The 26,930-nt window shown below is 42.5% G+C and overlaps 1 protein-coding gene across 1 annotated transcript; it reads right to left on the minus strand.

The window, feature by feature from the left end:
- LOC146832694 (keratin, type I cytoskeletal 16-like) lies at window positions 1-26,930 on the minus strand. The gene is made up of 7 exons (XM_085605975.1): window positions 26,135-26,930; window positions 22,288-22,370; window positions 15,823-15,979; window positions 14,063-14,224; window positions 12,877-13,002; window positions 11,042-11,256; window positions 1-1,194 (listed from the first exon to the last, which is right to left on the minus strand). Exons 1-7 carry the CDS (start codon window positions 26,888-26,890, stop codon window positions 708-710), a joined length of 1,986 nt encoding a protein of 661 aa, XP_085462101.1. The 5' UTR covers window positions 26,891-26,930; the 3' UTR covers window positions 1-707.

Below are 26,930 nucleotides of genomic sequence, written 5' to 3' on the forward strand. Positions count from 1 at the left end.
TGTAGATAAACAAAGCTTTATTAAGATGCAGAGAGTAATCTGATGCACTAACTGATTTCTATTAGCAACAAGCCTGTCATCCAACACATAGTAAACAGACCAATCCAGCCACATTATAAGCAATCTGTTAGTCTGTAATATTTCTCAAGGAGATTAACTAATTGAATTAGGTTCTATTAAGGTCATGCTAAAATAGACTGTTATCTCCCTTTCCCACTAAGGGGTGCTGTAAACAGATTACCCCGTGCCTCTCCTGTCAACTCCCACATCTTGTCATCTCACTAACATTTGAGTAGGTGTACTTGGTCCTTGGCTTCTTCATGTTTCAGTGACAAATTCCTCAAAGTAGATTTGAACATCTTAGTTAAAATAACTTGAAATCCACCCCTGGCCTGGGTCACATATTGGTGCCATATTCACTGGTGCCTCATTGATGTACATAGACAAATCATTCAGCCTTGGTCTGGTGAAATACTCCATTGCCTAATTTTGGACAATTTCAATGATATAAAATCTTAACTGCTCTCTATGTATGCAGAGACGACCAGGCGTAAGTAATAATGATACTCTAGTATCTCTTTTGGGAATGTTTTCCAATAACCTGGGATATTTTGGTATAGCTGCCTGATATTTGTTCTTTTTGTTGGATGGTGCTCTTTATACCATGCATGAGCAGAGGAATTGTGAAGGACTGGGGTCTTTATAGTTTACCAGTAATTCCGCCCTCCTCTCTTAGACTCCCCTGATGAAGTAGTGGTTCTTGACTGGGAGCCACTGGACATGCTTGCCATTCCTGAACTGCTAGACATAGAATATCTGGCCTGTGACTGAGAGCTGGACTGGGATGACCCTCCCACAGAAAATCTAGCTTGGGAGCCGGACATGGCCATTGACTGCCCACCTTCCACCACCAGTCCCTCAGAGGATGACGAGAGGGACTGAGATGCTTCCATCACCACGGCACCACCTGATGATTTGGCTTGTGCTGTCCCACCTGAGAACCTGGCTGAGCTCTCCGAGGCAGATGACTTAGACAAGGACCCTGCAAAGGAGGAGCCGCCTGAAGCAAATTTGGATTGTGACTCTTCCATTGATGCAACGCCTGAAGACTTGGACACTGACATTGATGAGCTCACTGACATCGAAGCCGCTCCGGAAGAAGATTCGTTTGCGTTGTCTATCGACAAACGCCCTCTGCAGTAAATAAATAAATGAATAAATAAATAAACACCACTCCAGTTAGATTGTTTTGCACATCACAAACTGCTGGCCACACTTAAAATTATTGTCTCGTTCTTCAGCCATTCTTCATCTGTACATCTATTAGACTGATTTTTCTTTTGTATAATTTTATCCCTATTTTTTCCTTGATTAAAAATGCTACAAGTACGAATGCCATTAAAATGTGTGGCCACCCAAAAAGGGTTTTCTAGTAGCCTTGAGTTTAAATCTTGCTTTTATTTACAAATATTTCACATAAAATGTAAAACAAATGGTATCTTTATCATAGTTTTTTTAGGAAAATTTATCCTCCTGATTTCTAATATCTAACCCACCTATATTCAGAAAGAAAACTCGAGATCTGACCTGAGATGACATTTCTTGTTGTCAAACTCCACTTTCTAAATGTAACCTTCCCTGGGATAACATGTGACCATCCCTTACTGTCGACAGTTCCACTGAGATTATATGTTATCCTCTAAGCAGTGCTTAATTTGAGCCGGTGGTTGCTGGTGTGGTCCACCGGCACACCTTTTTGGAGACGGATCTTTTTTTTTCATATCCAACATTTCCCGAGATCAGAAAGGGTAACCAAACAAGGGGAAAAGAAGGAGAAAGAGAAAGACTGAGACACCATCACAATGGGGGAAAGCAGGAACCTCCAAATCAGATAATGGGATAGGTAGGGAGTGTCGGGTAGTGGATTAAAGAGACATGCAGTAGATTCCAAACTACACAGCCTTGGTATCCGGTGCCCGCCATGAGCTTCTGAGGGGTGCTTTGGGCACCAGCACTTATTCTTCTACAAATTAAGCACTACGTCTAAGGCTAGCCTCAGGGAAATGTCGAAAAAAATGTCCAATCAGGCCTGCCTAACCCCAAGACCTGTAAACGTGGCCTTGAAAATAGCATTAGCCACGGTGGAGGACTTTTTAGAAAGTTGACACACACAGAACTGAATAGTCCAATTGCAGGTAGTTAGGGACATACTTATGTGCACACAGATGTCATATAGCTTCTGACATAAGACTCTAATGTCAACTTGTGACACAAGCAGAACACCCTGCATGCCCTAAATCACAAAAGTTGCTTAGGTGTTCCGTGAGTTGGGAATTAAATGGAATATCTGTGGTCATGCTGGCCTTGCTACCCACGTGTCATCTCATGCATCTGAGGCTTGGAGGTGCACTCAATCATACCTTCTTACCGGGAAGTAGCAATTTAACTTGTGCAAAGTACACCTCGGTGTGTGCAGACATCGCAATGCTACACGAATGTTAGACTCACACTAATGTGGCTCTTGCTTTATCAAAATTGTGCCAATCGGATGCTATAGATTCTCTCTTCGATGGACAGCCGAAGTGGAGCCTTTAAGAAGCACTGAAGGCAAAACACCAGTTCTTGAACCAATAGAATGGAAATATCTTGAAAATACTCACTTTGTCTATTCATGGGGATATCTATAAGTTGGGGACAAGGGCATAGAGAGCAAGCCATTCAGTTGTGCCATGCATTTTACTATTAAAATATTTTGTGCAGGCTAGAAGAAATCATCACCCAATCAAATTGTAGGCAGCTATGATGTCAGAAATCTACTTTATATCAGCAACTTTAAAAGAAAGACAAAAATTCTTAATAAGGCACTAAAATTAAATTCTTTGATTGTGGATGATATAACTTTTCAGATTAGATCAGATGTTTCTGCAATCACGGCCTCACAGCAATGGGAGTTGGGGAAATTGTTGGAACCATTCAAAAAAGTGGGTGCTACTGCACAAGTGAAATTCGCAGCCTCATTGAAAGTAATGCACAATAATAGCATGAGGATTTTTAGAACAGTTGATGAAGCTGAATCTTTTTTACAGTGCATCTCAGGGGAAGATCAAGGAAAGTAAAAAGAATAATACTTAGCCTATGAATGAATGCAAGAATTTAAATAACTAAGCTCCTGACCTAAGAAGAAGTGCCCCATAGGCCTAGGGAGTGGCTATGGAGGAGATAAAGGGGGGTTCTTCAAGGGGGGAATCACATGAGAGGGGGTGGGGGGAGCACTGGGTGGGGAGCAGCGGGAAAAAATGAAAAAAAAAATAGTTTAGGTCTAAATTGCCAATTTATCATAATAGAGAGTTTTAGAAGGATGAGTAATGAAGGAATTGAAGGTGCTCTCCTGGAATCTCAACGGTTTGAGGTCAAAATATAGAATGGAAAAAATATTTCAATCCCTAAGAGACGTACCAGAGCAGATCCTCATTCTGCAAGAAACACATTTGTTAGAGGATGAGTTGAGATCTCTTTGTAGACCTAGAAAATGGATTCAAACTGTTGTTTGTACTTCTCAGAAACACCCTACTAAAGGAGTTGCTATAATTAAAAAAAAAAATGGCTATATCTCTTGAGTATAGTACGGTGGATAAAATGGGGAGGTGGGCCATCGCAGGGATTAAATGCCATTCATCTAAGTTTACAGTGGCAGGTTATTACGGACCAAATACGGATGATCCAGGACCTTTCTCCAGTCTGTTGTCTGAGTTATTGAAATACACAGACCCGTTGATCTTGGCTGGTGATTTTAATGCTGTCCTGGATCCGACTCTTGATAAATCACAGAGTAGTAGAGCCATTGTAAATCATAAATCGGCAGCCTTGATTAGAAATACAATTAAACAATTTGCATGGTATGATGTGTGGAGAAATAAGATGGGCAAGAAAAGAGGATATACTTTCCATAATAAAAAATACAATCACAAATCTAGGATAGACTTTTTTCTGTTGAGTCTACTGCTAAAGAAATGGGTGCAGGTTATTACTCATGTTGGGGAACATCTTTCCGATCATTCTGCTGTCTCTCTAACTCTTAGCATTCCAGCTAGGTTATCCCCCAGAAGATGGACGGTAGAGGGTGCCATCTTTCTGGAGGAAGAAGTAATTGAAAGAAGGGAGTATAAGCGTTTGATCTTTAATGCTAAGATCGAGTGGGATCAGGAGAAGGAGGAGGACTTTACTAAATCACTAGCCAATAGGGACTCTCGCAAATTCTGGAGAATTGTAAACACTGGTTCAGAAGATCTTCCATCGGCCATGGAACCTAACATCTCAGCTGAAGCTTGGAAGGAGCATTTCTGGTCCCTTTTTAGGGTGGAGGCTGGGGCCCCCGGTGAATTACTACCCGCTGTAACATCATGTCATTCTGGAGACTATTTCACGGTGACTGAAATTAGAGCAGCGATTTCTGCCCTACCCCTTGGCAAGGCTCCGGGTTTGGACGGTTTTAAACAAGAACCAGATGTTTGGGCACCATATCTAGTGTCCATGTTTAATGCCATTCTGGGGGGCATGGAGGTGCCTTGTACTTGGCTGGGCGCAGAGATTGTGCCGGTCTTTAAAAAGGGGTCACCTCTGCACCCAGCCAACTACAGGCCCATTAGCCTTATAGATGTCTCCCAAAAGCTCTTTGATAGGCTGATTCTTGATCGCCTCCAAACTTGGATTGATGATTTCTCCATCCTTAGCCCCTACCAGGCAGGTTTTAGGAAGGGGGTTTCGACTACGGACCAGGTGTTCCGCTTGAACCTTATTTACTGGAAGACCGCAATAATCGAGGGTGGCAGCTTGTACACGGTTTTCGTGGACTTGCGTGCTGCCTTCGACTTAGTTCCAAGAGTAAGACTCTGGTCCGTCTTGGCGGACCTGGCCATACCGCAAGACATCCTTTCAATTTTGATAAGATTGCATTCGGGAAATTTCGCATGTTTGAGGTGCGGTAGGAATGGGGTACTTACAGATAGATTCCCGGTTGACAGGGGGGTAAGACAGGGTTATGTCCTCGCTCCGACCGTGTTTTGCCTCTTTGTCAACGGGGTTATCGACCACCTGTTGAGGGTGGCCGATACTGATGCACCAAAACTCAATGGCAGCAGGGTGCCCGCTATCATGTTTGCGGATGACACCCTGCTGCTGTCCAAGTCCCCCATGGGAATCCAATGAATTTTAGATGGATTTTTGACTTTCTGCACTGAGAGGGGTCTAGAGTTTAATGCAACGAAGACGAAATATATGATTTTCAATCCCCCAAATTCCACCCGGCCCAACCCCACTATAGGTACTCAGAAGTTGGAGAGGGTATCTACATTTGAGTATTTGGGGGTCACCATTAATCAAACAATGTCCTGGGACACCCACCGCAACAAGGCCAATATGAGACTTGTTCAACTAACTGGAGGTATCTGTAGGTTGAGGAATACTTCGTCCTTCAAACCCATGACACCAGCCCTACAAATTTATAAAATGCAAGCGCGTGGGGCAGTAGTATACAGCGGGGAACTGTGGGGCCACACCTCCACCCAGAACTTACTAGTTACTGAAAATAATGTTATTAGGCATCTTGCAGCCCTTCCAACAAGTACACCCCTTTTGCCGTTGAGGTTGGACCTGGGACTGAGACCCATTAGTGAAGAGCTGGCACTTAAACCGCTGACCTTCTGGTGTCGTTTGTGGGCTAGGCCAGAACTTGCAACATACAGGTCTGAACTACAAGAGATTCTAACTCTGCCAAAAGCTGCTATTATCCCATGGCTAACCTATGTGAAAAAAACATGTGAGAATCTGGGACGGCCGGACCTTTGGCTAGATCCAGTGAGTGCGTGCTGTAGGATCCCTAGGAAACTCCTGGTAAAGGAATTTTATGAATTTAAATTATCAAAACTTATAGGGGCTATAAAGGAGGGGTCTCTTACTAACTCATTTATTAAAACGAAAGATGTGTACCACCAAGAGAGAGTTCTTGACAATATTAGCCCGGTCTTGACCAGAAAATTGTTCCTTCAGTGGAGACACAGCTCACTCCCACTTAGATCATACACAAAGCAATGGTCCAATCCCCCCTCATCAGAGCAATGCTCTCTATGCACCCATTCCCGGGAGGATGACCTACATATGATCTTTTTCTGTAAAGCATACCGTAGACCCAGAAATTACTGGCTTGTTACCCTTCTTAAGAACCTGGGTCTTAGGCATTATCTACATGCATACAGAGTGTTAAAAACAGATCTCTCGTCCCCGGTTGTGTTTGCGGTAGCTAAATTTTTAAGTGCAATGTGGCACATTCGAGCAGATCATATAAAGCAGATTGAGACTGGGGATAATAGAACTATTGAATGAATTGTATCTTGTAACTCGTTGTTATTTATGCTTCTGCTCAAAATGTTATGTGTTATTTTTTATCCAAATGTTAATTCTTTTTAAAATGTTTTTATTGTTGTATATCTTTTATGATCTAAATGGTCGAAATAAAGATTATAAAGAAAGAATTGAGAGATTAAGATCAGAAACAGAGGTTTTTTTTCAAACAAATATGGGTAGCGCCCCGATTCACATAGTTTGGGATGCATATAAATGTTTTCTTAGGGGTGTAATTACGTCTATACAGTGTGTTAGACAACAAAAATATAAAGAGGAAATTGACAGAATAGATAAAGAAATACAAGTAAGTGAGAATTACATCAACTCACACCAACCTGCCTTGCTAGAAAATAAAATGCTAACCAGGATACAATCGTTGAGATCGGACTTAACAGCAATTCTCGATTCAAGACTGAAAAGAAAATGGGAAGCCAGCAAAATAGCCCACTTCGAATATGGAGAAAATTGTGGGAAACTCCTGGCATGGAAGACTAAACAATATCTGGCCAGAGGAATAATTAGGGAGTTGAATTCTTCCATTCCTGGAGTTACACTTGATTCCCCAGACGAGATTGAAAAGGCTTTTCAATCTCATTTTGAAGAAGTATATCGTGAAGAACGCAAGGTTCAAATAGAAGAGATAGAAGCCTGGTTGGGCCACACCTCCATTAAAGAGATTCCTGATGATAACTCACGGAATATGGATTCACCGATCTCGGAGTCTGAGATTGGGAGAATCATTGATTCGGGTAAATCCGGGAAAGCCGCAGGCCCGGATGGGTTACCGGCGGAATTGTATAAACTTTTAAGACAGGTCCTTACTCCGGTTTTGAGGTTATTATTTGCCCATGTATTTGAAAAAGGGGGAGACATTCCTCCGTCATGGAATGAAGCTAGGGTCTCCCTAATTCTTAAACCTTCTAAATCACCAAGATCTTGTGATTCCTATCGACCCATCTCTCTGCTCAATAATGATTACAAAATCTATGCAAAAATATTGGCAGAGAGGTTGAATGGGGTAACGGAGTGCCTTTTGCATAGGGATCAAAAGGGTTTTGTTAAAGGTAGAGGATTATTTGATCTCATATATAACTTGATTGGAGCATTAGATCTAGCCACCATATGTAAACTCCCTTTAGCCATAATAGCGATAGACGCTACAAAAGCTTTCAATAGAGTTAATGGGTGTATTTACAATTTATATTAAAAAAATCTAATTAGGAAAAAACTTTTGTAGATCTGTCTCTTTGCTATATAAAGCACCAATGGCAAGAATTTTTGTGAATGGGATGCTGTCTGCTCCGGTTTAGATTCAAAGAGGCACTAGGCAGGGCTGCCCCCTTTCGCCTATGCTTTTTAATCTATATATCTAGCCTCTAGCTGAGAATATTAGACAGAACCCAGATATACAATCTTTCAGTTTTAAGGGATGGGATAAAAATGTGGCCTTATAGGCTGACGATTTAATGGTTTTTACTCCAGACCCAAACATTTCAATCCCATTAATATATGATGAAGCAAGAAAGTTTGGGAAGATATCAGGATATGAAATTAACGCCACAAAAACTGAATGTATGGTATGGAATGTGAGTACTTGTGTGCACCCGATAAAGAAGGTAATTAGATACTTGGGTATTTTAATATCTCAAAATATTGATGAGATTCCAGAATTAAATCTTCAAAAGATTACTAAGGAAATAGAAAATTCCTTGTCAGGATGGGCGTACTTGCCACTAACTTTGATAGGCAGAGTAAATTTAATAAAAATGATGCTGTTGCCCAAGTTAATTTTCCTATTTCAGAACATCCCTTTGTCTTTTAATGAAAAAAGCTTAAGATCTCTTCAGTCTAAATGTAATACCTTTATTTGGGCCTCAAAAGCGATTAGAATATCGTGGAAAAAGTTACGTAGGAAAAAGAATAAGGGGGGGCTATGCCTACCAGATTTAGTTCTATATGCTAGGACTTTTTCCTTTAGGGCAGGAAAATTACTTTTGGATACTCCGGATGACTCTGATGTAGGACTGATGTTTAAGGTGATGCTTTTAGACATTGATAATGGAAGTCAAGGTTTTCTATACAAATATATACGAGATTTTTAAAAATAATTCGATTGAAAGTTTTACGGGAATTTGCCACCATATGGGCAAAGATCAGAAAAATTCTGAAGATTAGTTATTTTTTGTGCCTTTGCTCCCATTTGGAATGCTCCGGGGTCACCGGGATGGACTAAAGATTCTATGACATCTCCCCTTATAGAGTCTTTGTTATCATGGCAAGATTTTTGTACGCTTACGGAGAACAGACTTTCAAAGTTTAAGTATTGGCAATTAAGAAGCTGGCATCAGAACTGTGGGTTTGAGGTGGGCAGAGAAAATGAATTAGAAAATGCACTTTGGAAAAAAATTGGGGATAAGAATGAGATATCGACTTATTATTGGTTAATGCTGGACCACGAGGAAGGAGAATTCAATCTACCAACGGAGTTATGGGGAGAGAGCTTGCCTTGCGTTCCGTTGAATGATATATGGCAAGTATCTCATGACATCTTGTATACTACGGTGCAGCCTGCATATCTGAGAAGGAACCATATTTTTTGTGTTCACAGAGTGTATTGGTCTCCTCACAAGCTAGCGAAGTTCTCAAAAGGTCCAACACCAAATTGCCCAAAATGTCTCCTTGCTGAAGCAGATGATATTCATATGTTCTTGAATTGCCCTAAGTTACACCATTTTTGGGAAGAGATAAATAAAGGTATTGGAGAAATATTGGGTCTGGACATTCAGGTAAGCCCTTTTTTAGTATTTTTTGGTATTTTACCAGAATATAAGTTGCTCTCCAGATGGGAAAATAAGTTATGTTTATATTTGATTTTGTTAGCGAGAAGAGAAATTTGTAAAAGGTGGATAAAAGATGTATCCACGACTTTTTTAGATTGGGTTTTTTCCATTAGGTATACGATGAGATTAGATAGAGTTAAATTGGAGATACAAATCATGAATAACAATAGGAACAATAGTTTTCATTTTTGGGAACCATGTGAGTCTTGGTTGGGTAATCTTGTTTGATGAAGATATGGGTCCAATGATTAAGCCTTTACACTATAAATACTTTACCTCCAGGGTTCTGTAGGGTTCCCAGGATACAGAACTTATTTATATTGAGGTTTTGTGTAAAGCATCTCCAATTGATTACAGAGTGTTCCAATTGGTGCTATCTAAGAGGGAGGCCATAGGACTGATTCTACCAGCTCTGATCTATCTATTGGCGAATGAGGACTTAAGAAAAAAAAAAAGACAAGTAATAAATCACTGTATTAACTGGGCATCCCAAAAAAACTTTACCTATAGAAAAAAACTTTGCACACTCCTATGGGTGTTGGCGAACAGCAAAAGAAAATGCAAAGTTTGATTTTTGCCTCTTTATTGCTGTATTAGATGTTTACCATGTGCTTGTCTGATGTAATTTCGGATGCTAGTGCAACTGACTATTCATTTATAAATGCTGTACAGCAGGGGTCTCCAACCTTTTTTTGTAATGAGAGCTACATTTGATCAGTGAAAACCATTGTGAGCTACTGGAGGCAAAGTAACTCGTGCATTGTTACCAGACACCCCTCGCCTAGTTTCATTGACTTTAAATCTAATGTCCATGGACCCCGATACTATGCCTACCAGTCACTAGGATCAAGATGCCTGCTGTGTGTAGATGTAAAGCTTTGAGAAAATTAAACTGAAGATTTAACTTTATGTTTATATGCATTACATAAGACTACTTAGTTTAATTTTTGTCCATTTCAAAAAGTCTTCACAAACAACACACATATTACTTCCACTAGCCTGTAGAAATTATGCCGTATTTATAACAGGAACATACAGTCATTTGTTTAAATGTGAAGAATTTAAAGTGAAGAAGCATGCTTCATAAAACAATAGGACTTAATTGACAATTTACAGTAGAGAAAAGCATTAGCCTAGGACAATGTTTCATCGAAACATTTTTCTTCACTTAAAATGTTTCCTTTTTGAAAGAAAAGGACTGTGTTTTTAGTTATAAATATGGCACTGTGTCCACCAGCCACTAGGAACAAGATGCCAGCTGTTTGTAAATGAAACATTTTAAGGGAGCAAATTAAAAGGAAGAGTTAACTTAATCATTAAGTTAACTCTTCATTTTAATTTTCACTCTTTTAAAAGCATTCAGAAATATAATTTTGTTCTCACACTCCAATATTGAGTTGTTTTATGAGTTAAATACCTCAGTGCTTCAGTCTGGCCGTTTGTGACCCACATGGGTCACAGATTTGAGTGGAGCACTGTTCATTACCAGATTCTGCTATCTGCAGCCTGATAATAATGTAAAATAAACAGAGCCTTTACTTAACTTTAACAGGAAAACACAACACTTATTTATTGTAGTTCTTAGTTAAAAATGAACTCAAGGCTGGCAGCTCTTCTAAAGTTTTCTAAGTGAGAATATAAAAATATAGGAACATTGAAAGTAATATGAATGGAAAGAGTCTAAGTTGGAAAGTAAAACAGTATGTTTTTGACTGTGAACTTGATTTCCCGGTTAAGGCAGACAGTGTGAGGAAATCCTTTAGAAGTAGGGAATGCCGCCTCCTAGTCCTTCCTGTACTTACCCTTCCTCATCCAGCAGGCGGCGGTATGTCTCAATCTCCCTCTCTAGCCGGACTTTGATATCCAGGAGCTGCTGGTAATCTGCTTTCTGGCGCTCCATGTCACCCCGCACTTGTGACAGCTGCTCTTCAGTGGTTGTGATGATGAGCTGAATCTGCATCAACTGCACACCATAGCGGTTTTCTGTCTCCGTCAAGGAATCTTCAATGGCTTTTTTCTGAAACGATGAATGATACTCATTATGGGTGAGGATAAGTGGGTTATTGCGCATAAGAAAAAAGACAGAACGAACTTCAACAGCGGCAAGTGGCTAAAAGATTTTGTAATCACAAACCCCGCGATTTGCAAAATCACTAGGCTGGCGGCCATAAAATACGTTTACTAGCCAACAATGTTTTTCCAGCTTTTAAAAAGGGTTTTGTGAGCCATACTGAATCGTAATTTTTATGGGTCTTTAAAGGCTTGTGCAGGTAAGAGCAGTGGGGCGGGGTAGGGGCGAGTCGACAAATGACAGCGAGTTAAAGTTAAATAAAAAAAGAAAAACACTTACCTTGCTCGCGCCGCATCCCTGAGTCGGCAATGCGGAGAGTGTCAAGTAAGTGGTTTTCTTTTTTTAAAAATTCTCTTTGCCTCGCCGTAGTCTGTCGACTCTCCCCCACCCCACCCACCACTCATACCTTCACGGGCCGCTCTTGTTTAAAAGGGCCTTCATTCCAAATTACGATTCAGAGAGATATGTGTCAGTGATTTCAGACCTTAATTATGGTCCATTTACTGACACCTCTACGAGGTGATAACGGGTTGACAAAGGGAAAAGGGTCATTTTGGGGCTTCTTCCTTTTTGGGAATCGTGCTGGTTGCCTGAGTGGTCTGCTCTCCTTGATATTTTTCGAGATGGGAAGCTTACATATTTGCATCTAATTTTCACTGGAAGCAGTGGCAAACTACATTTGACTCAACTGTGGTAATTTTCTTGAAGTATCACAGAAATTGTGCAAATGACTACACAAATTCACACACTCTTACTTGTAGACTATGCTGGGAATGACTGTTTTCGGTCTAGCATAGATATGTATCTCTGTTATTCCACTTCACATTATGGTAGACCACTAGGCAGATCCAATCACTGGGTGATAGGATCTGGATGAATCCTAACTTTAGTACTCCTAAATGCCCTTTGTGAATACCGAAAGTCGTAAAGTTAGGATTGTGTCTCAGATTACTTTTGTGAATCGGGCCTACTGAGTTTACCCAAATATACTGGGCCTGGTTCACAAAGAAAGTATTAAATCAAGACATTACACATGTACATCTATGTGCAAGTGTAGATTTACTACTTTCTTAAATTCACAAACATTGCCAGGAATATACATGAAAAGTTGCCCTAGGTGCAGTTTTCCATGAATATTCGTGCGAAGGTCGTGTGATATATTCACACACAGGGAGAATAGAATTCCCTGTGAACTGTGCACTTGTTTTCTCCAGGGCAAATAAGTTTTCCCTACTGAGAAATCCCTTCCTCTATACCCCAAACAACTCTGGGCGGTGCTCCATTCCCCTTACAACTGTGGAAGACCCCTGGTTGAAATAAGAATCAGACTCTTTCCAGGAGAGATCTAAAGGGAGGCAGACCTCCTGCTCAGGAATTTTTTCAAGAGCTCAGCTATTCTTACACTAAGGTATTAAGCACAGTTTTTGGACTTACATTGATTCAGTTGATCCCCACCAGTGCCAAAGTACCTCACGGTGTATGTGCGATTTATAAATGATATAAATAAATAAGGTTGAGTACCCTCTAACAACTGACTGTGTGTTCCACCCAGCAGAGTGCCTTTACCATGGCCAGTTGGGACTGAATCTCGGTCTCCGCGCTTTGAGCTAGACGCCTCTGCTCGGACACTTCGGTGGTCGTTGTCTGCACTTCTTCGACGCCCTTGGTCATCTCCCGCTTCAACTCAAGACTCTACAAGGAGAAACAAAGAGCAACAAGTGGTTAGCTACAGTGAAGCAAAGCCTACTTATTGCATCTAGTGTCTGTTAAAAAAAGGCTAAGGTAGCTTTTGGATTTTAGTGCATTTGACAACATTAACGGGTTCATTCTTTTATCTTGGCTTATTTCCACACATGTACTCTTCGGGCCTGATTACAAGTTAGGAGGTTAATTCCATCCCATGCGTAAAGATGCATGGGACGGAATTACAAGTTTGGTTTTATTTAACGCATCTGATAATTATCGGATGCGTTAAAAAAAAAAACGCGTAAAATTTTGGCAGGTCAAACCTGCCGAAGTTTTACAGGGGAAAACACATGCTATTTACAGTATCATGCAGATTTTGGTGCATTATACACCAAAATCTGCATGTTATTTTCCATAAACGCATACTAGGTGTTAATTATCGCATCCGGCAAATAACGTATCCTGTGGTATCTTATTTAACAGGGTTGATAAATAACTCCTCAACATCTATTCAGGGCCTATGTGTCTCGCTTTAGTTCCTTTTCGCTTTTGTTGGCCTGCCATAATTTCTTCTCCTAGTCTCTTTCCAGTCTTCCATTACAGATCTCTTCCTTTCAAACCGCATTTTCTCTTTCTTGTGTTGTTTTCGTTCTTTCTTTAGGAACGTAAGAACCCCATGGGTTTTAGTTAGTGGTGATTTAAGCAGTGGCGGCCGGCATGGCTTGCGGGTGAGGGTGTCACATGGTAGTCGCGCAGCGGGGAAGTGGCGTGGTAGGGGAAGGAATTTAATAGAAGACGGGTCTGGGAGTCAACACTAAGAAGTGTTGGAGAGTGGGCTCAGAGAAGCCACAGGTGGAAAACAATAGAGGGTGAAGGACAGAGAAATGGGACACCATTGTAGAGAGGGGTATAGCGAAAAGAATGCCGAGACTAAGCAATCGAGTATGTGCAATGGGAGTGACAGGAGGCTGGCCTAGCAAGTGTGGAACATTCAACTTTGCTGTGTCTTTCCTGCCTTTCCTTCCTCCCCCCTTTCCACACCCCTATCTTTCTTCCTGAATGGTACCTTCTGGATGAACCACTGCTCGGCCTCCATGCGGTTCTTCTCAGTGAGTATCTCGTAATCGGCCCTCATGTCTTTTAGGCGCTTGGTCAGCGCGACCCCTGGAGCGGCGTCAATCTCCACATTGACCTGGCCAGCGGCCTGGCCCTGTAGCTCCTTGAGCTCCTGTTACAAGAAAAACATGTGTGAGCTATATCTGGAAACGCAAGCAGCTCAGAGAAGCACCAAGCAGTCTATATCTGTGGCCAACAGAGAGGTGATCCTTCCATCCTGTCAAGGATGATGGTATAAGAAACATTTAGCGGTACTAGAATAATAAGCCCATATTTTGTAAATCCTCAATACAATCTTGGTTTTAGTATTTTAGTTCAATAGATGTTATTATTTCAAAGTAATTAGAGACAACAGGAATTGAGTAATATAGAGAATAGCATAGGAAAAAATACATACAAATCTGTTACATTGAAATACTCCTGGAATATGTGTCCTGAGCATAATCACCTAAACCAAAAGTCTGGATTAAACCATCCAGGCTACCATCTGTGCGATACGAAGTCCGCATATTGAAATCTTGACAGGTCTGAACCAACCTCCTATCACTCTGAGGTGGGTTCGATAAGCACCACTGAGCAGGATAATAGGCATTTCTGTTATTCACAGGGAGTTTAATGCCAAAACTGTGGCAACTAATCATTATTATTATCGTCATTATTATTATTATTATTATTATTATTGTTATTATTACTGCTGTTGTTGTTGTTATTATTATTGCTACGTTGTATACTTACAAGTAATTTTCTCCTCCCGTCCCTCCTTGGGGCTTTTGGTTGATCTGTGCTCCTTTCACACTTTCTGCAGCTGGACATTTTAGTGTGTGCAGATATGTATGACAAAAGCACTTACAACTGCTCATTCGATACATTTACACTGGATATCCCTAACCACTCATTTGCAACATACCTAGAAGTACTAACTTTAGTGTCAATTTAAGCGTGCAAGTTCTACTTTTATGAGTAACTTATGCACCCTTACTTCATGTAAAGCAGATGTTCACAGTTCGTAATTACTCGTACTTATTGGAGTAAGGCAATCGTAAAGCTGTAAATCTCGTTTGTTGTAAATTAGGCCCCTAGTACGGCCCTTGCTCCTTCTAATCTGCTCCTAGGTGTAAGAGAATGTAGTAGCTTGCCCTACATATAGCTCTTCGTGCCACACTGCTAACATTTCTATGCGCTGTAAATAACAGGTGCTATGCAGGGGTACTCAGTTTACCAGAAGGATGGAAGCTTTAGTCGGCTCATCTGGATTGGGTCTCATGGGTCTGCAGAAGACAGCAGTTGTCAGCAACAAGCACTTAATTCACTGAACCATATTTCCGGATCAAAGTCCACATACTAAGGTAAATGACCATATACATCCTCAGATAAATTGACCATGCGGCCCCCTCACTTTGTTAAAGCGCTATGAGGACAGGTGTGGGCATTGAAAATGTCAAGCATAGCCTCCAGTGGCAATGGGGTTATCTCCACATACCGTGCTATACTGAAACCATCTTTGATTCATGCAATCACACACACTCGCATGATTGGAAGATCTAAAGTTCTTGGGCAGAACATAAAGCCTCTCGCTTGAACACGACAAACTGTAAAGATGTGGAGACTTGAATATAGGTTTTACTAGGATCTGGCTCCTACCAGCTGTGTTGGGTGTCAGGAATCCCACAGATCACCACATCTTGTGTGGAGTCTTTACTTATACCATACCTCTTGGTGGTTTGTCTTAAGGTAGGTCAGCTCCTCGGTCATGGTCTCGATCTGGACTTCCAAATCTGCCCGGGCCATGTTCTGCTCTTCTAGAATCCGGCGTAGACTAATTATATCAGCCTGGACAGACTGATGGAAGTATAGTTCATTCTCATACCTAGGCAAGAAAGAAAGAAAGATGTATAGATTGTAAATAAGGCACAACAGTTCCAATGCAGATTATAGACTGTGAATAAATATGGTAGTAGTGACCCGAAGAGTCTCCAAGTGTAAAGTTATCATCTGTGCAGCTGTTGTTTCCACATGTGAGAACTCCCTCTTCAGAAAGGGCCTCTACATTTGAACTCTTTCTCTGCTCACAAGTGGTCTTCACTTCTGAAATGTGATTACACTTTAAATGTGCCCGGTACTGACCAGTAGTGAGTTCCGGCCCTTTTTATTTTGAGAGGGAGACTACCTGCACTTCTCTAGACAGATTTAATACTTTTATTTGGAGACTACCAGAACTTTTCAGAAACAAGCGGGTACTCTGGTACTGAGTACCTGCACTTCTAGTTTTCCATTTCAAGAACTGGTCCAAAATTCCTTGAGGACACACCCTACCCTACGTGGGGTATAATGGACAAGTCCAAAATGCCTTCCCGAAACATAAGTCATGGTGGGCTCATCCATTATATCCCAAAAGAGATACTTCCTGCAGCTCAGGGCTTTAAGTAGGTCGAGCCCTGGTGGTGCTGAACACAGGCTGTTTTTAAAAGGGGGCATCAAACGGGTCCCTATTGGGCTCTGTTTTCGTGCCCTGGCACAGATGGTCCAGTTTTTGCATGAACTGTGGCTTTGGAGTGAGCATGCGCACTAGTGTGAAAAAGATGTGCGCATGCTCACTTTTAGCTAATGGAGCAGTTGCAGGTGAAGTCACACCAGGTGAATGTTGAAGCAGGAAGGGGATCCTATAAAGAGAGACATTGTCTCTCTGGATTGCCATTCATTTTCTGTAACGCCAGAGCAGCAACAACATCCTCGTGCTAGCCACTGTGGAAATCAGATCGCAGGAACCACCTGGGAACGAACAAGACCACCACGCCCCTGCTCTGACCACCGGAGTTAGAGCTCACAGTAGAAGACCAGCAGCATCCAACCACCAGTGCGACCCTGCTCTGCCCTTTCAGAGCAAGTGACCAGCCTGCACACCGCAGTGAAATCCAGTTACAAGGGAAGCGTTTCTCCTGCCAACAGGATTTGCAGAGAAACCAGCCTGTGTGATCCCACCCAAGCCCTAACAGCACCAGGAAGTTTCAACTCTGAGCAAAGCTTTGGATGCTGTGCCGTTTTTAGGTTTCGCCTAGCGTTGCAGCGCGCATGCGCTACTCGCTCTGCGAGACTTCTTGTAATCAAGCCAATTTCAGAAGTGGAGTCTAGGCCCTGCCCCTTCTTTCCATTGGCTTGCATCATTGCGCATGATAAGCCCTGGCTTTCCATTTGGAGTGAGGCTTTTTAGTCCCTCCTTGTTACCGCCCTGTCTCCTTTTGGCCCCGCCAACTCGGACTGGATCTTTCACATGCGGCGTTACACTGTCTCCTTTATTAGTGGGTAAACACTCTTTTCTGTTCATTCCGCGCTTCACGGGATGCCATGTACCGTGCTATAGCACAGCGCTTGTTTTTTTAATTGTGTAATGCTTTTTAATATTTATTTATTTACTTTCTTTTCACTTTGGCGGCACACCCACTTTACCTTAAGCCATTTTAAGCTAAATGAAGGTGCCTCGATTGTTGAAAAAGTAAAGAAATAGATGTTTTTCTATTTGTTTACTTTTGCTACAAACGCGGTACCCGCGCGTTACTTTAATATGGTTAAAGGTAAAGTGCGGGTGCCGCGATTGTTGAAAAAGTAAACAAATAGAAAAAAATCTATTTCTTTACCTTTGCTACAATCGCGCCACGCATGCTTTACTTTAATATGGTTAAAGGTAAAGCGCGGGTGCCATGATTGCTTCAAAAGTGAAGAAATAGAAGAAAAAATATCTATTTCTTTACTTTTTCAACAATTGTGGCACCCGCGCTTTACTTTAGTTAAGCGTGGGTGCTGCGATAGTTGAAAAAGTAAAGAAATAGAAAAAAATCTATTTCTTTACTTTTGCAGCAATCACGGCACCCGCGCTTTACCTTTAACATGGTTAAAGTAAAGCACGGGTGCCGTGATTGTAGCAAAAATAAACAAATAAAATAAAAAAGAGTGGCCGCCATTTTTTTTCTATTTGTTTACTCTTGCTTATAATGCCATAGGTTGCAAACTCGCAATTGCGACACCTATAGCATTGTAAATGCTTGTTAGTGAACAGCAGCGAGAGAGGAGTGGGTTGAATGTGGAGGAGGTAAGAATAATCAGGCTCGTGCAGCTTAAGCAAGTAGCATTTGGACAGGACACCTCCAGGCCATGGGACGGGCCCTATCTATACTTACACTCTAGTGGCAGCTCTGATTGGAAGCTGCAGACACGTGACTTTGAGGCAGCGTGCTGAAATCTGATAAGGTCACATTCTGGGCACAACAAGATCTTGCCAAGGGGGAGGGTGCACCCAAACTTCCTCCCGTATCTGGGTTCTCTCTCTCTCCTGTGCAACAACAACCGTCTGCAGGCAAAACAGCCTCGCTGAGAGCAACTACAGTCCGCAGGCATACTCAAGATACAGTGCTGCACACAGGCGTTTGTATATTGTGCTGCAGACACAGCACCATTGACGTAGTGATGCACACAGCAACACTGCTCCTGCACGTACAGTCATTCACACTGATAATAAATACAAAACAGCACCCACTGACATACCCACGGATAGTCCTGCACACTGGTGCGCGTACAGTGTGCTACAAACAGAGCAGCATCAACGGTGGTGTGGCACACACCCACAGCAGCAGTAACAATGCTGCAGCAGTCTCAGACACAGAAAGACATGCAGACTGCCGCTCGCCAGTATATGCAATAAATAAAAAAAACAGATCGTGCGGCAACCCTGTCAGTCACATGGCAGTGTCATCATACACAGCCACGCCAACAACTACGACTCATACAAGCAGCCATTCCAGTGCCACGCCCGCAGGTACATCCACAAGTTCAGTTCTGCACACAGGTGTGTACTGTAGCTTTGTTGGAATACCTAGCAAATCTCAAAACATACACATAACACACCCAGTTGTTAATATCATTGTGGGTACGACAGTGTACTTGTTGGCGCCAGCGTGCACAGTATCGGGGCACTTGTGCATGTCGGTGGTGCACGAATGGTAAAAATGCACTATGTAAAGCTACAGTTTGCTGCAAACTCAGCAAAAGCGCTAACATTGTGGTATTTGCAGCCACACCAAAACAACACAAAGAGTATCAACGATAGACTGTAAATCCAAAGGTCTCGCAATTACGTGAGTTTAAGCTAATGGCATTGTAAATGACAATGCCTTTTAATTATGTTTTAAAAACTAAAACATATAAAAAAAGGCATTGTCATTTACAATGGCAATAGCTCAAACGCGCGTAAATGCAAGACCTATTGAATTGCAAATGCTTGTTCTTTCTTCTTGCTAACTTCATGGTGTGTCCAGGGTTTATATACTCCTGGTATAGATTTAGGTGTGGCAAATAGTCGCCAAGTACAACGTTGGATACATCCCACAGTGCTCGTACTGAGTTGTGGGAGATGTGTAAGTTGTCGCACGAGACACTGTTGCGACCCTATGGTGCAGAAGCCAGATATATATTCCAATTGCACATGTCACTGGTATTGATCAATGAATGATGTCAGCATAATTTCCAGCCTTTACTTACTCTATGTCGAGAGTTGAAGACATTAATGAACAATACCTCAAGACATTCTCCTGCACCCTTGCACTATTCAGGACTAGGACTGCCCATCTGGCAGTAAGTGATACTATGTTTTGAGTCTATAGCTTTTCCATCAGTGCAAACCACGTTCTATGCTTTATTTAGGTCAAATGGACACCTGTTTTTTTTTCCTGGCTCTGCTGAGGCTTCATTTTTGTCTATCATATTCCCTTCATCTTGATCTAATAGCTTTTGTGTCTCAGTGTTACCACAATTCACTCAACCAAAACCCATCAACAACAGAATTTATTACAGAATAAGGTCAACTACCTATGTCACAGGTGTAACCCAGTGCTGGGCTTCATGGATGGTAAAGAAAAACAAAAAAACACACAAAGTGTGACTTTAGGTACATGTTCTAGCATTGGCAACCAGACATTACAAATTATGATAAATCTTCCATAAGAACAGCAAGCTTTAGGCCTTGGGTGAACAGCATAGAGACAACCCATTTGTCAGCAGGTTAAGGCATTATTAATACTCCGAGAACATACCTAGAATCTTAGGGGCCGATGACGATGGCGGGCGTACTTGAGTCCGCCTGCCATCGTAGTGGGGATTGGGACCGCCCGCCAGTCATACGGCGGTCCCGCGCTCCAAATTAAGATGCGACTGCCACCAATGGCGGTCGCATCTTGCACTTTAACATTCCGGCGGGTGAGGCTGGCTGCAGCACCTGCCACAGTGCTAAAAATGCATGTCGTGCATTTCACTGCACTACGTGGCAGGCACCACGCGGTGCCTGCCATGTACTGCACTGAAATGTACAGGGGTACCATGGTTACCCTCCCAGTGCACCAACACCTCCCTCCAACACAAGGGGGGCCCGCAATAGGCCCCCAAAACCAATCCCTGCCAGCCTTTCCATAGCGGTTTTACCACCATGGTATGGCTGGCTACAGGCGGCATCGTAATTTGGCGGACGGTGCCTGCTAGGCACCGCCACCATTTTACACATCATGACCGCTGCGCCAGGCAATCGGATCTGTGGCGGGTGGTCTTTTATGCCCACCACGATTGCAGACCGGATCCCCCCGCCATCATAATTCGGCAGGTGGAGAATTGTCGTTCGATGGAGGAGGGCTCACCACCGCATGGCTGGCGGGCCTTCCGCCATCGTATTCAGCCCCTTAGTGTTAAAGGTGTGCCTTGCTTGCACCTTGGGGCGAGACCACCAGCCTGCTGAGAACATTTAAATTTGTTGCTCCATCAAGGAACTAGATGATAGTCACCACTCATCTATTCTCGTGTGCATACTCAACGCAGGCAGAGTAAGGCAAACACCGTGTTTATGGTCCTGGTTATATTCCACAATCTAGAATCCCATCGGCAGTCTCATTTGGTCAACTTATCTGCTGCACTGCATCAGTAAATGATAACATTAAAATATTATTGTGACCTCTCCGCTCCGCCCCCCAAGCGCCTTGAGACCCTCACAGGTGTGTAGCCTCACTTTATAGGCCCCTGATATATTGAATGGATGAAAAAGTAAGCATTTTGAAGGAAATCACAAAAGTATACTAGAATTAAAAGATCAATGAAAAAACTCTACAAGAAATAGGTAATCGAAAGTAAAAAATGACAACCCACTGGACCATTTACTTTTTTTGGTCACCAGTGTCAAAGTATCTATTCAGGGTCCTGCTGACTGCACTTCAATAACCAAACTTCTCACACACGTTAGAAGCAAACATGTACCTCAGGAGCTAGGCTTTCTTTTATTATCCTTTGTAAGTGATTCCTCATGATTTTCTTAAATACACAATGCTAGTTCCCATGGTTTAGGCCACGTCCATAATTGGGTTTGACGGGCCCCTTTTACAGACCCCCGGTTTTTCATCCCACTCAAAGCCTTTGCAACTTGTGTTCAATGGGAGGGGTGAGCCCTGAATTCTATACACTATAGGGAACTGCGGGCCCCTTGGACTACACCCCAAATGGACACGTAAACGTAGTGGCAGGTATATAAATAATTCACTGTAGAACTAAATATAGAACATCGACAACAGCAATTCATGCCTAAAACCTGAAAGATCCCTTTCCAGTGGTACCATTGTATCAATGGGCCATTGTTTTAGAGATATTTTTGTTCTTGTAGTAAACCCTTCCCTCTCTCTTTGAACCATAGGCAGACAATTAAAACCCCATAAATTGGATAGATATAGGAGCACAGTTTCAAAAGAGGTGCGAAATACTGTCTTTTTTCGATTTGCATGTAAAGAGCAGCAGCTGCCTGCTGTTCATGCCATCCTTCTTCATAAAACACAATTAGAACCAAACCTGACATTGATTTGCAATAATAATAATAATAATATTAATAGGGACACGCATATTCATGGGAAAAGGTTTTTGAGTAAAATGTTGTTGCATGTTTTTCTTGAAAACATTCCCTCCTTGGGAAAGGGTAGTGTGGAGCGAAACACATATTGGTGACCTTATGATCGAAATTCTGGAAGTACAATTTAATAAATTGGAGTTGGAAAAATGGAGCACAGAATATCTATTCTCATACACCTTAATAGAAATATTGTTAGACCCTTTGAGATGTGCTGCAGTGAGCCCTCACGCTGCCCCTGCCACCCCACTCACTTGATTCTGAAGTCATCGGTGGCCAGCCTGGCATTATCGATCTGCAGAACCAGCTTGGCGTTGTCAATGGAGGGTGACTGTATCTGGAAGACAGGCACAGCGTGTCACTTTATTTGTGGACGCGACACCATCAGGAAGACAGGTATAGCATATCGCTTTATTAGTGAGCACGACATAATCAGGAAGACAGGCACAGCGTGTCACTTTATTAGTGAATGAGACACAATCAGGAAGAAAGGAACAGTATGTCACTTTATTAGTGAACGTGACACCATCAGGAAGACAGGCACAGCATATCACAGACAGGAACAGCATATCACTTCATTAGTGAACTCGACACCATCAGGAAGACAGGCACAACATATCACAGACAGGCACAGCATATCACTTTATTAGTGAACGCGACACCATCAGGAAGACAGGCACAGCATGTCACTTTATTAGTGAGTGCAACACCATCAGGTACCCAGGAAGAGCATTTCACAGACAGGCAGAGCATGTCACTTTATTAGTGAACTCGACACCAATAAGAAGACAGGCAGAGCATATCACACAGAGAGTCACAGCATATCACTTTCTTAGTGAATGCAACACCATCAGGTAGACAGGCACACCATATCACAGACAGGCACAACATGTCACTTTATTAGTGAACTCAACACCATCAGGAAGATAGGCACAGCATATCACTTTATGATTGAACGCAACACCATCAGGTAGACGGGCACAGCATATCACAGACAGGCACAGCATATCACTGTATTGGTAAACCCAACACCACCAGGAAGACAGGCACATCATATCACGGTATTAGTGAACGCAACACCATCAGGAAGACAGGCACATCATATCACTGTATTATTGAACGCAATACCATCAGGAAGACAGGCACATCATATCACTTATTAGTGAATGCGACACCAGGAGGAAGACAAGCACAGCATGTCACTCTATTATTAAACGCAACACCACCAGGAAGACAGGCACATCATATCACTCTATTATTGAACGCAACACCATCAGGAAGACAGGCACATCATATCACTGTATTATTGAACGCAACACCACCAGGAAGACAGGCACATCATATCACTTATTAGTGAATGCGACACCAGGAGGAAGACAAGCACAGCATGTCACTTTATTAGGAACTCAACATCATCAGTTCATTTTTTGGTCGGAAATTGTGGACCCAATTCAGAAAGGTAAGTTCAGACCTGCAGTCTAAGGTTAGACCTGAAGTCTAAGGGCCCAATTCAGAAAAGTAAACTTAGACATCAGGTCTAAGGGTACCTTTCTGAATTGGACCCTGTGTTTTGCTCAAATTGACTCTCAGCTCTCACATGCCCAGCACAAAGGAAAGGTATTTGAGAACCAATGAGGCAAACAGCACATTCACGGCACATATACTTTATCATCTCTTCACCTTCTCCTGCATTTATCATTTAATAAGTCATTCATCTCAAAACAAATTCATATAAAGAATGCATTTTTCCGATTTAGCTAGGAAATACTCTGCAGGGCTTCTTTGAAAATACAATCAAGCACCACCAGCCGCCTCTATGTGATACTAACATTGTCTCAGTCCACCGAAAGGCTGAAACTTGAGGACATCCTGCTGCTTGCCGGGATGCTACGTCCTTTAAAACTAAATAACAGGGACATAAAATAGACTTTCAGAATGCCCGGGTGGGCGTGCATGTGTGCGTGGGGTTGAGGGAAACTTGTTAACAGCCTTAGTGACCAAACGCTGCAGGGCATTATTAGTTGGGAGTTGCCTGTTCCAGCAATATGTGCCCTGGGCCTAACTTTGATACATGCCTGAGAGCAGTTGTAATCGTCCTCAGCAGAGGGAACAAAGATTAATTACTTTTCAGATTAATAAAAACTTCGGGGAATTTCAGCAAGGGCTTTATCTCCGCTTTTTTGGCTTTAAAAGCCAAAAAAGCGGAGATAAAACTATCGCCCTATCAACAAGAGGGTGCTAAACTGCAAAATCGCATGTTAGCACCCTTTTTCCCTACGCCTCCCTTTGCATCTCAAATGAGATCCAAAGTGGGCGTTCCTTCCGAAAATAACTGGAGAAATGTCGCTAACCGACATTTCTCCAATTATTAATCGGCACGCTAACAAGCATAGCGATAAGAAAAGTAGCGCTAATCGCGGTTATCTCTACTTTCCTTACGCCTACTTTTAGTTTGACTTAGCCATGATATCCAATGGAAGGTGAATATAATGGTTAAGTCTGCCCTGCCCTATCAGCAAGCTATCGTCAAACGTTGTGTGATTATCGCTGGAATCCCAGCGATAATTGCACATTTGGCAGCTAACTCGGGTATTTTCATCGCTCTGGAGATAAGCGTCGCTGGTAGCGCGCTATCTCCGCGATGAAAACAAGCGATAGCCGGCGACAATGATCCTAGCGCTAAGTGCGCTTAGCGATAATTATCGCGGGTTGTTGATGATATGCCCCTCTATTTTTTTATTAGGAGCCGAGTTGTGTGAATTTGAGAGCGAGCAGATAGTGCATATGTCTCATTGTGAAGTAGAGTCACAAGCATGAACAACCAGTTGGCCTTTGTGCTTATATCTGTGCTTGGAATGCGAATGCACGCCTGGAGGCTTCATGGCGCTACAAGCAATTGATCTGGCAGAGTCTGCCTGTGTCTGAAGGTTTATTCCTGTATTAGACTTACTTTGGTGATGTTGTATCTGAATGTGGCTAGAAGCAATGCTTTAAAAGCCTAGATGAGGGTATCTATTGGATTAAATGTTGCACGTGCCCTTTTGATTATTGCAATGTGTGCACATCCTGCCCACTTGTCCAAAAGGATACATGTAGGCATGGTAAAGCTGTGATCTTATTTACCCTCTTTGACAAGAGCATCAGCCTGCTGCTCACAAGCTCTCACGAGCGCACAATGTCAGTATGCCTTAGGAACTAACAGCAGCAGAATCCAAGGTACTGGTGAAAACCTGTAACCTCTGTTAACAATATTTGTCAAGGAAAGTGCACGAACACAGTCTCGATGTGGTCCATTTTGGATTTGATGTCGATTGACAGTTTATCCATTCATCCATTCAGGAAGGGCCCTGGCCCTAGAGTCATCATGCATAGCCCTGGACAATTCCAGCTATTTGTGGACTGATTTAGCCATAAATTGAATCAACCCCCCGTCTACCAAATCACCTGAGAAATCTATAAAGGAAACTTATAGCTTTGTGGTTTTTATGTATCTTTTTTAACATCAAATAATAATTTATATGTTACATGTATCATAGATGGTGACTAAAAGACAAGCTAAATCAAACTACATCGACTAGCTAGTCAACCTCCTATATACATATTTACATCCTTACAGTAGGGGATAATCGCTCTTAGCGCAAGGATAATTATCACCTGCAAGATTTACTTATCTACCTGCTTAGATAAAGTGTGACCCCACAACTTATCGATTCCGCTGATTCTGTCGGTTTGCCTGCTGTTGCACCCATGAGCATAACCAATAGCCTGAACTATTTTGTTCCTGAATTCCATGTAGCATGTGTTTCCCATTTGCTCCCAGATTTGCCAAAGACTGTTTTGCATCAGAATATTTTAAAAAATTTACAATCTCCATTAAGTTTGTGGGTATTCATCACCTCAGTGTTTCCTAGCCTTTGTGCTGCACTGAAAGGGAGTTATAATGAAAAAACACAAGCAAAATGAAGTTTGACATCACAAACTATCTAAACTTTTCCCAGACAATGAAGAATAAAAAAGAAAGCCTGCTGTTGCGTGTTTTGTTTAGGGAATGGTTTGGCCATTTCTTTTAAATGTTGAAGTTAAGGGGTGCCCTTTTCTTACCTTGCTCCTGAGTTCGGCAATTGTCTCAAAGTACTTGTTTTGGTCAGGATCAGGGCCGACAGTGCCAGAGTTGATCTGCTTTTCATACCACTCTCGAATTTTGACTTCTAGGTCCGCGTTTGCTGCTTCCAGAGCGCGCACCTTCTCCAGGTAGGTAGATAAGCGGTCGTTAAGGTTTTGCATGGTCTGCTTTTCATTGCCAGGAAAAAGACCTTCAGGTGCCCCATAATCACCAGGGAAACCAGGGCCCGGACCACCAAAGTAGCCACCTCCACCACTCACAGGTCCCTGAAATTCTGGACCATAGCCGTCTCCTGGACCAATACCAACACTAGCTCCCAAGCCACCTCCAAAGCTTGATCCCAGCCCACTCCTTAAACCTCCTGCAAAGCCACTACGAAAACCTGCTCCTTGGCCGCCACCAAAATCTCCCCCCTGGCTAACGCCAAAACCTCCTCCCTGGCTAATGGCAAATCCAGACCCCTGGCTAGCCCCAAAACTGCTAATGTTCCTTCCAGACCCCATGCCTGCCAAGCTGCCGCCTGCACTCATAGCATAGTTGCTGCCAATGCTTTGGGCGTAGTTGCCCCCTGCACCTCCACCCATGCTGTAGCCACCACCAGAGCCCTGGCGAAAGCTAATGGATGAGCCCCCACTCATGCTGCCCCCAAACCTAGCCCCACTGCTTTCATATTTTTGGGAGGATTGCCTGCTATATCCACCTTCCCGCTGAACAGACATGCTTCTGGTTGCCATTTTGTGATGGCAGGAGGTTCTGCCTTTGCAAAGATCAGTG

This window comes from Triturus cristatus, chromosome 5_1 (genome assembly GCF_964204655.1).
Source record: "Triturus cristatus chromosome 5_1, aTriCri1.1, whole genome shotgun sequence".
NCBI lineage: Eukaryota > Metazoa > Chordata > Amphibia > Caudata > Salamandridae > Triturus > Triturus cristatus.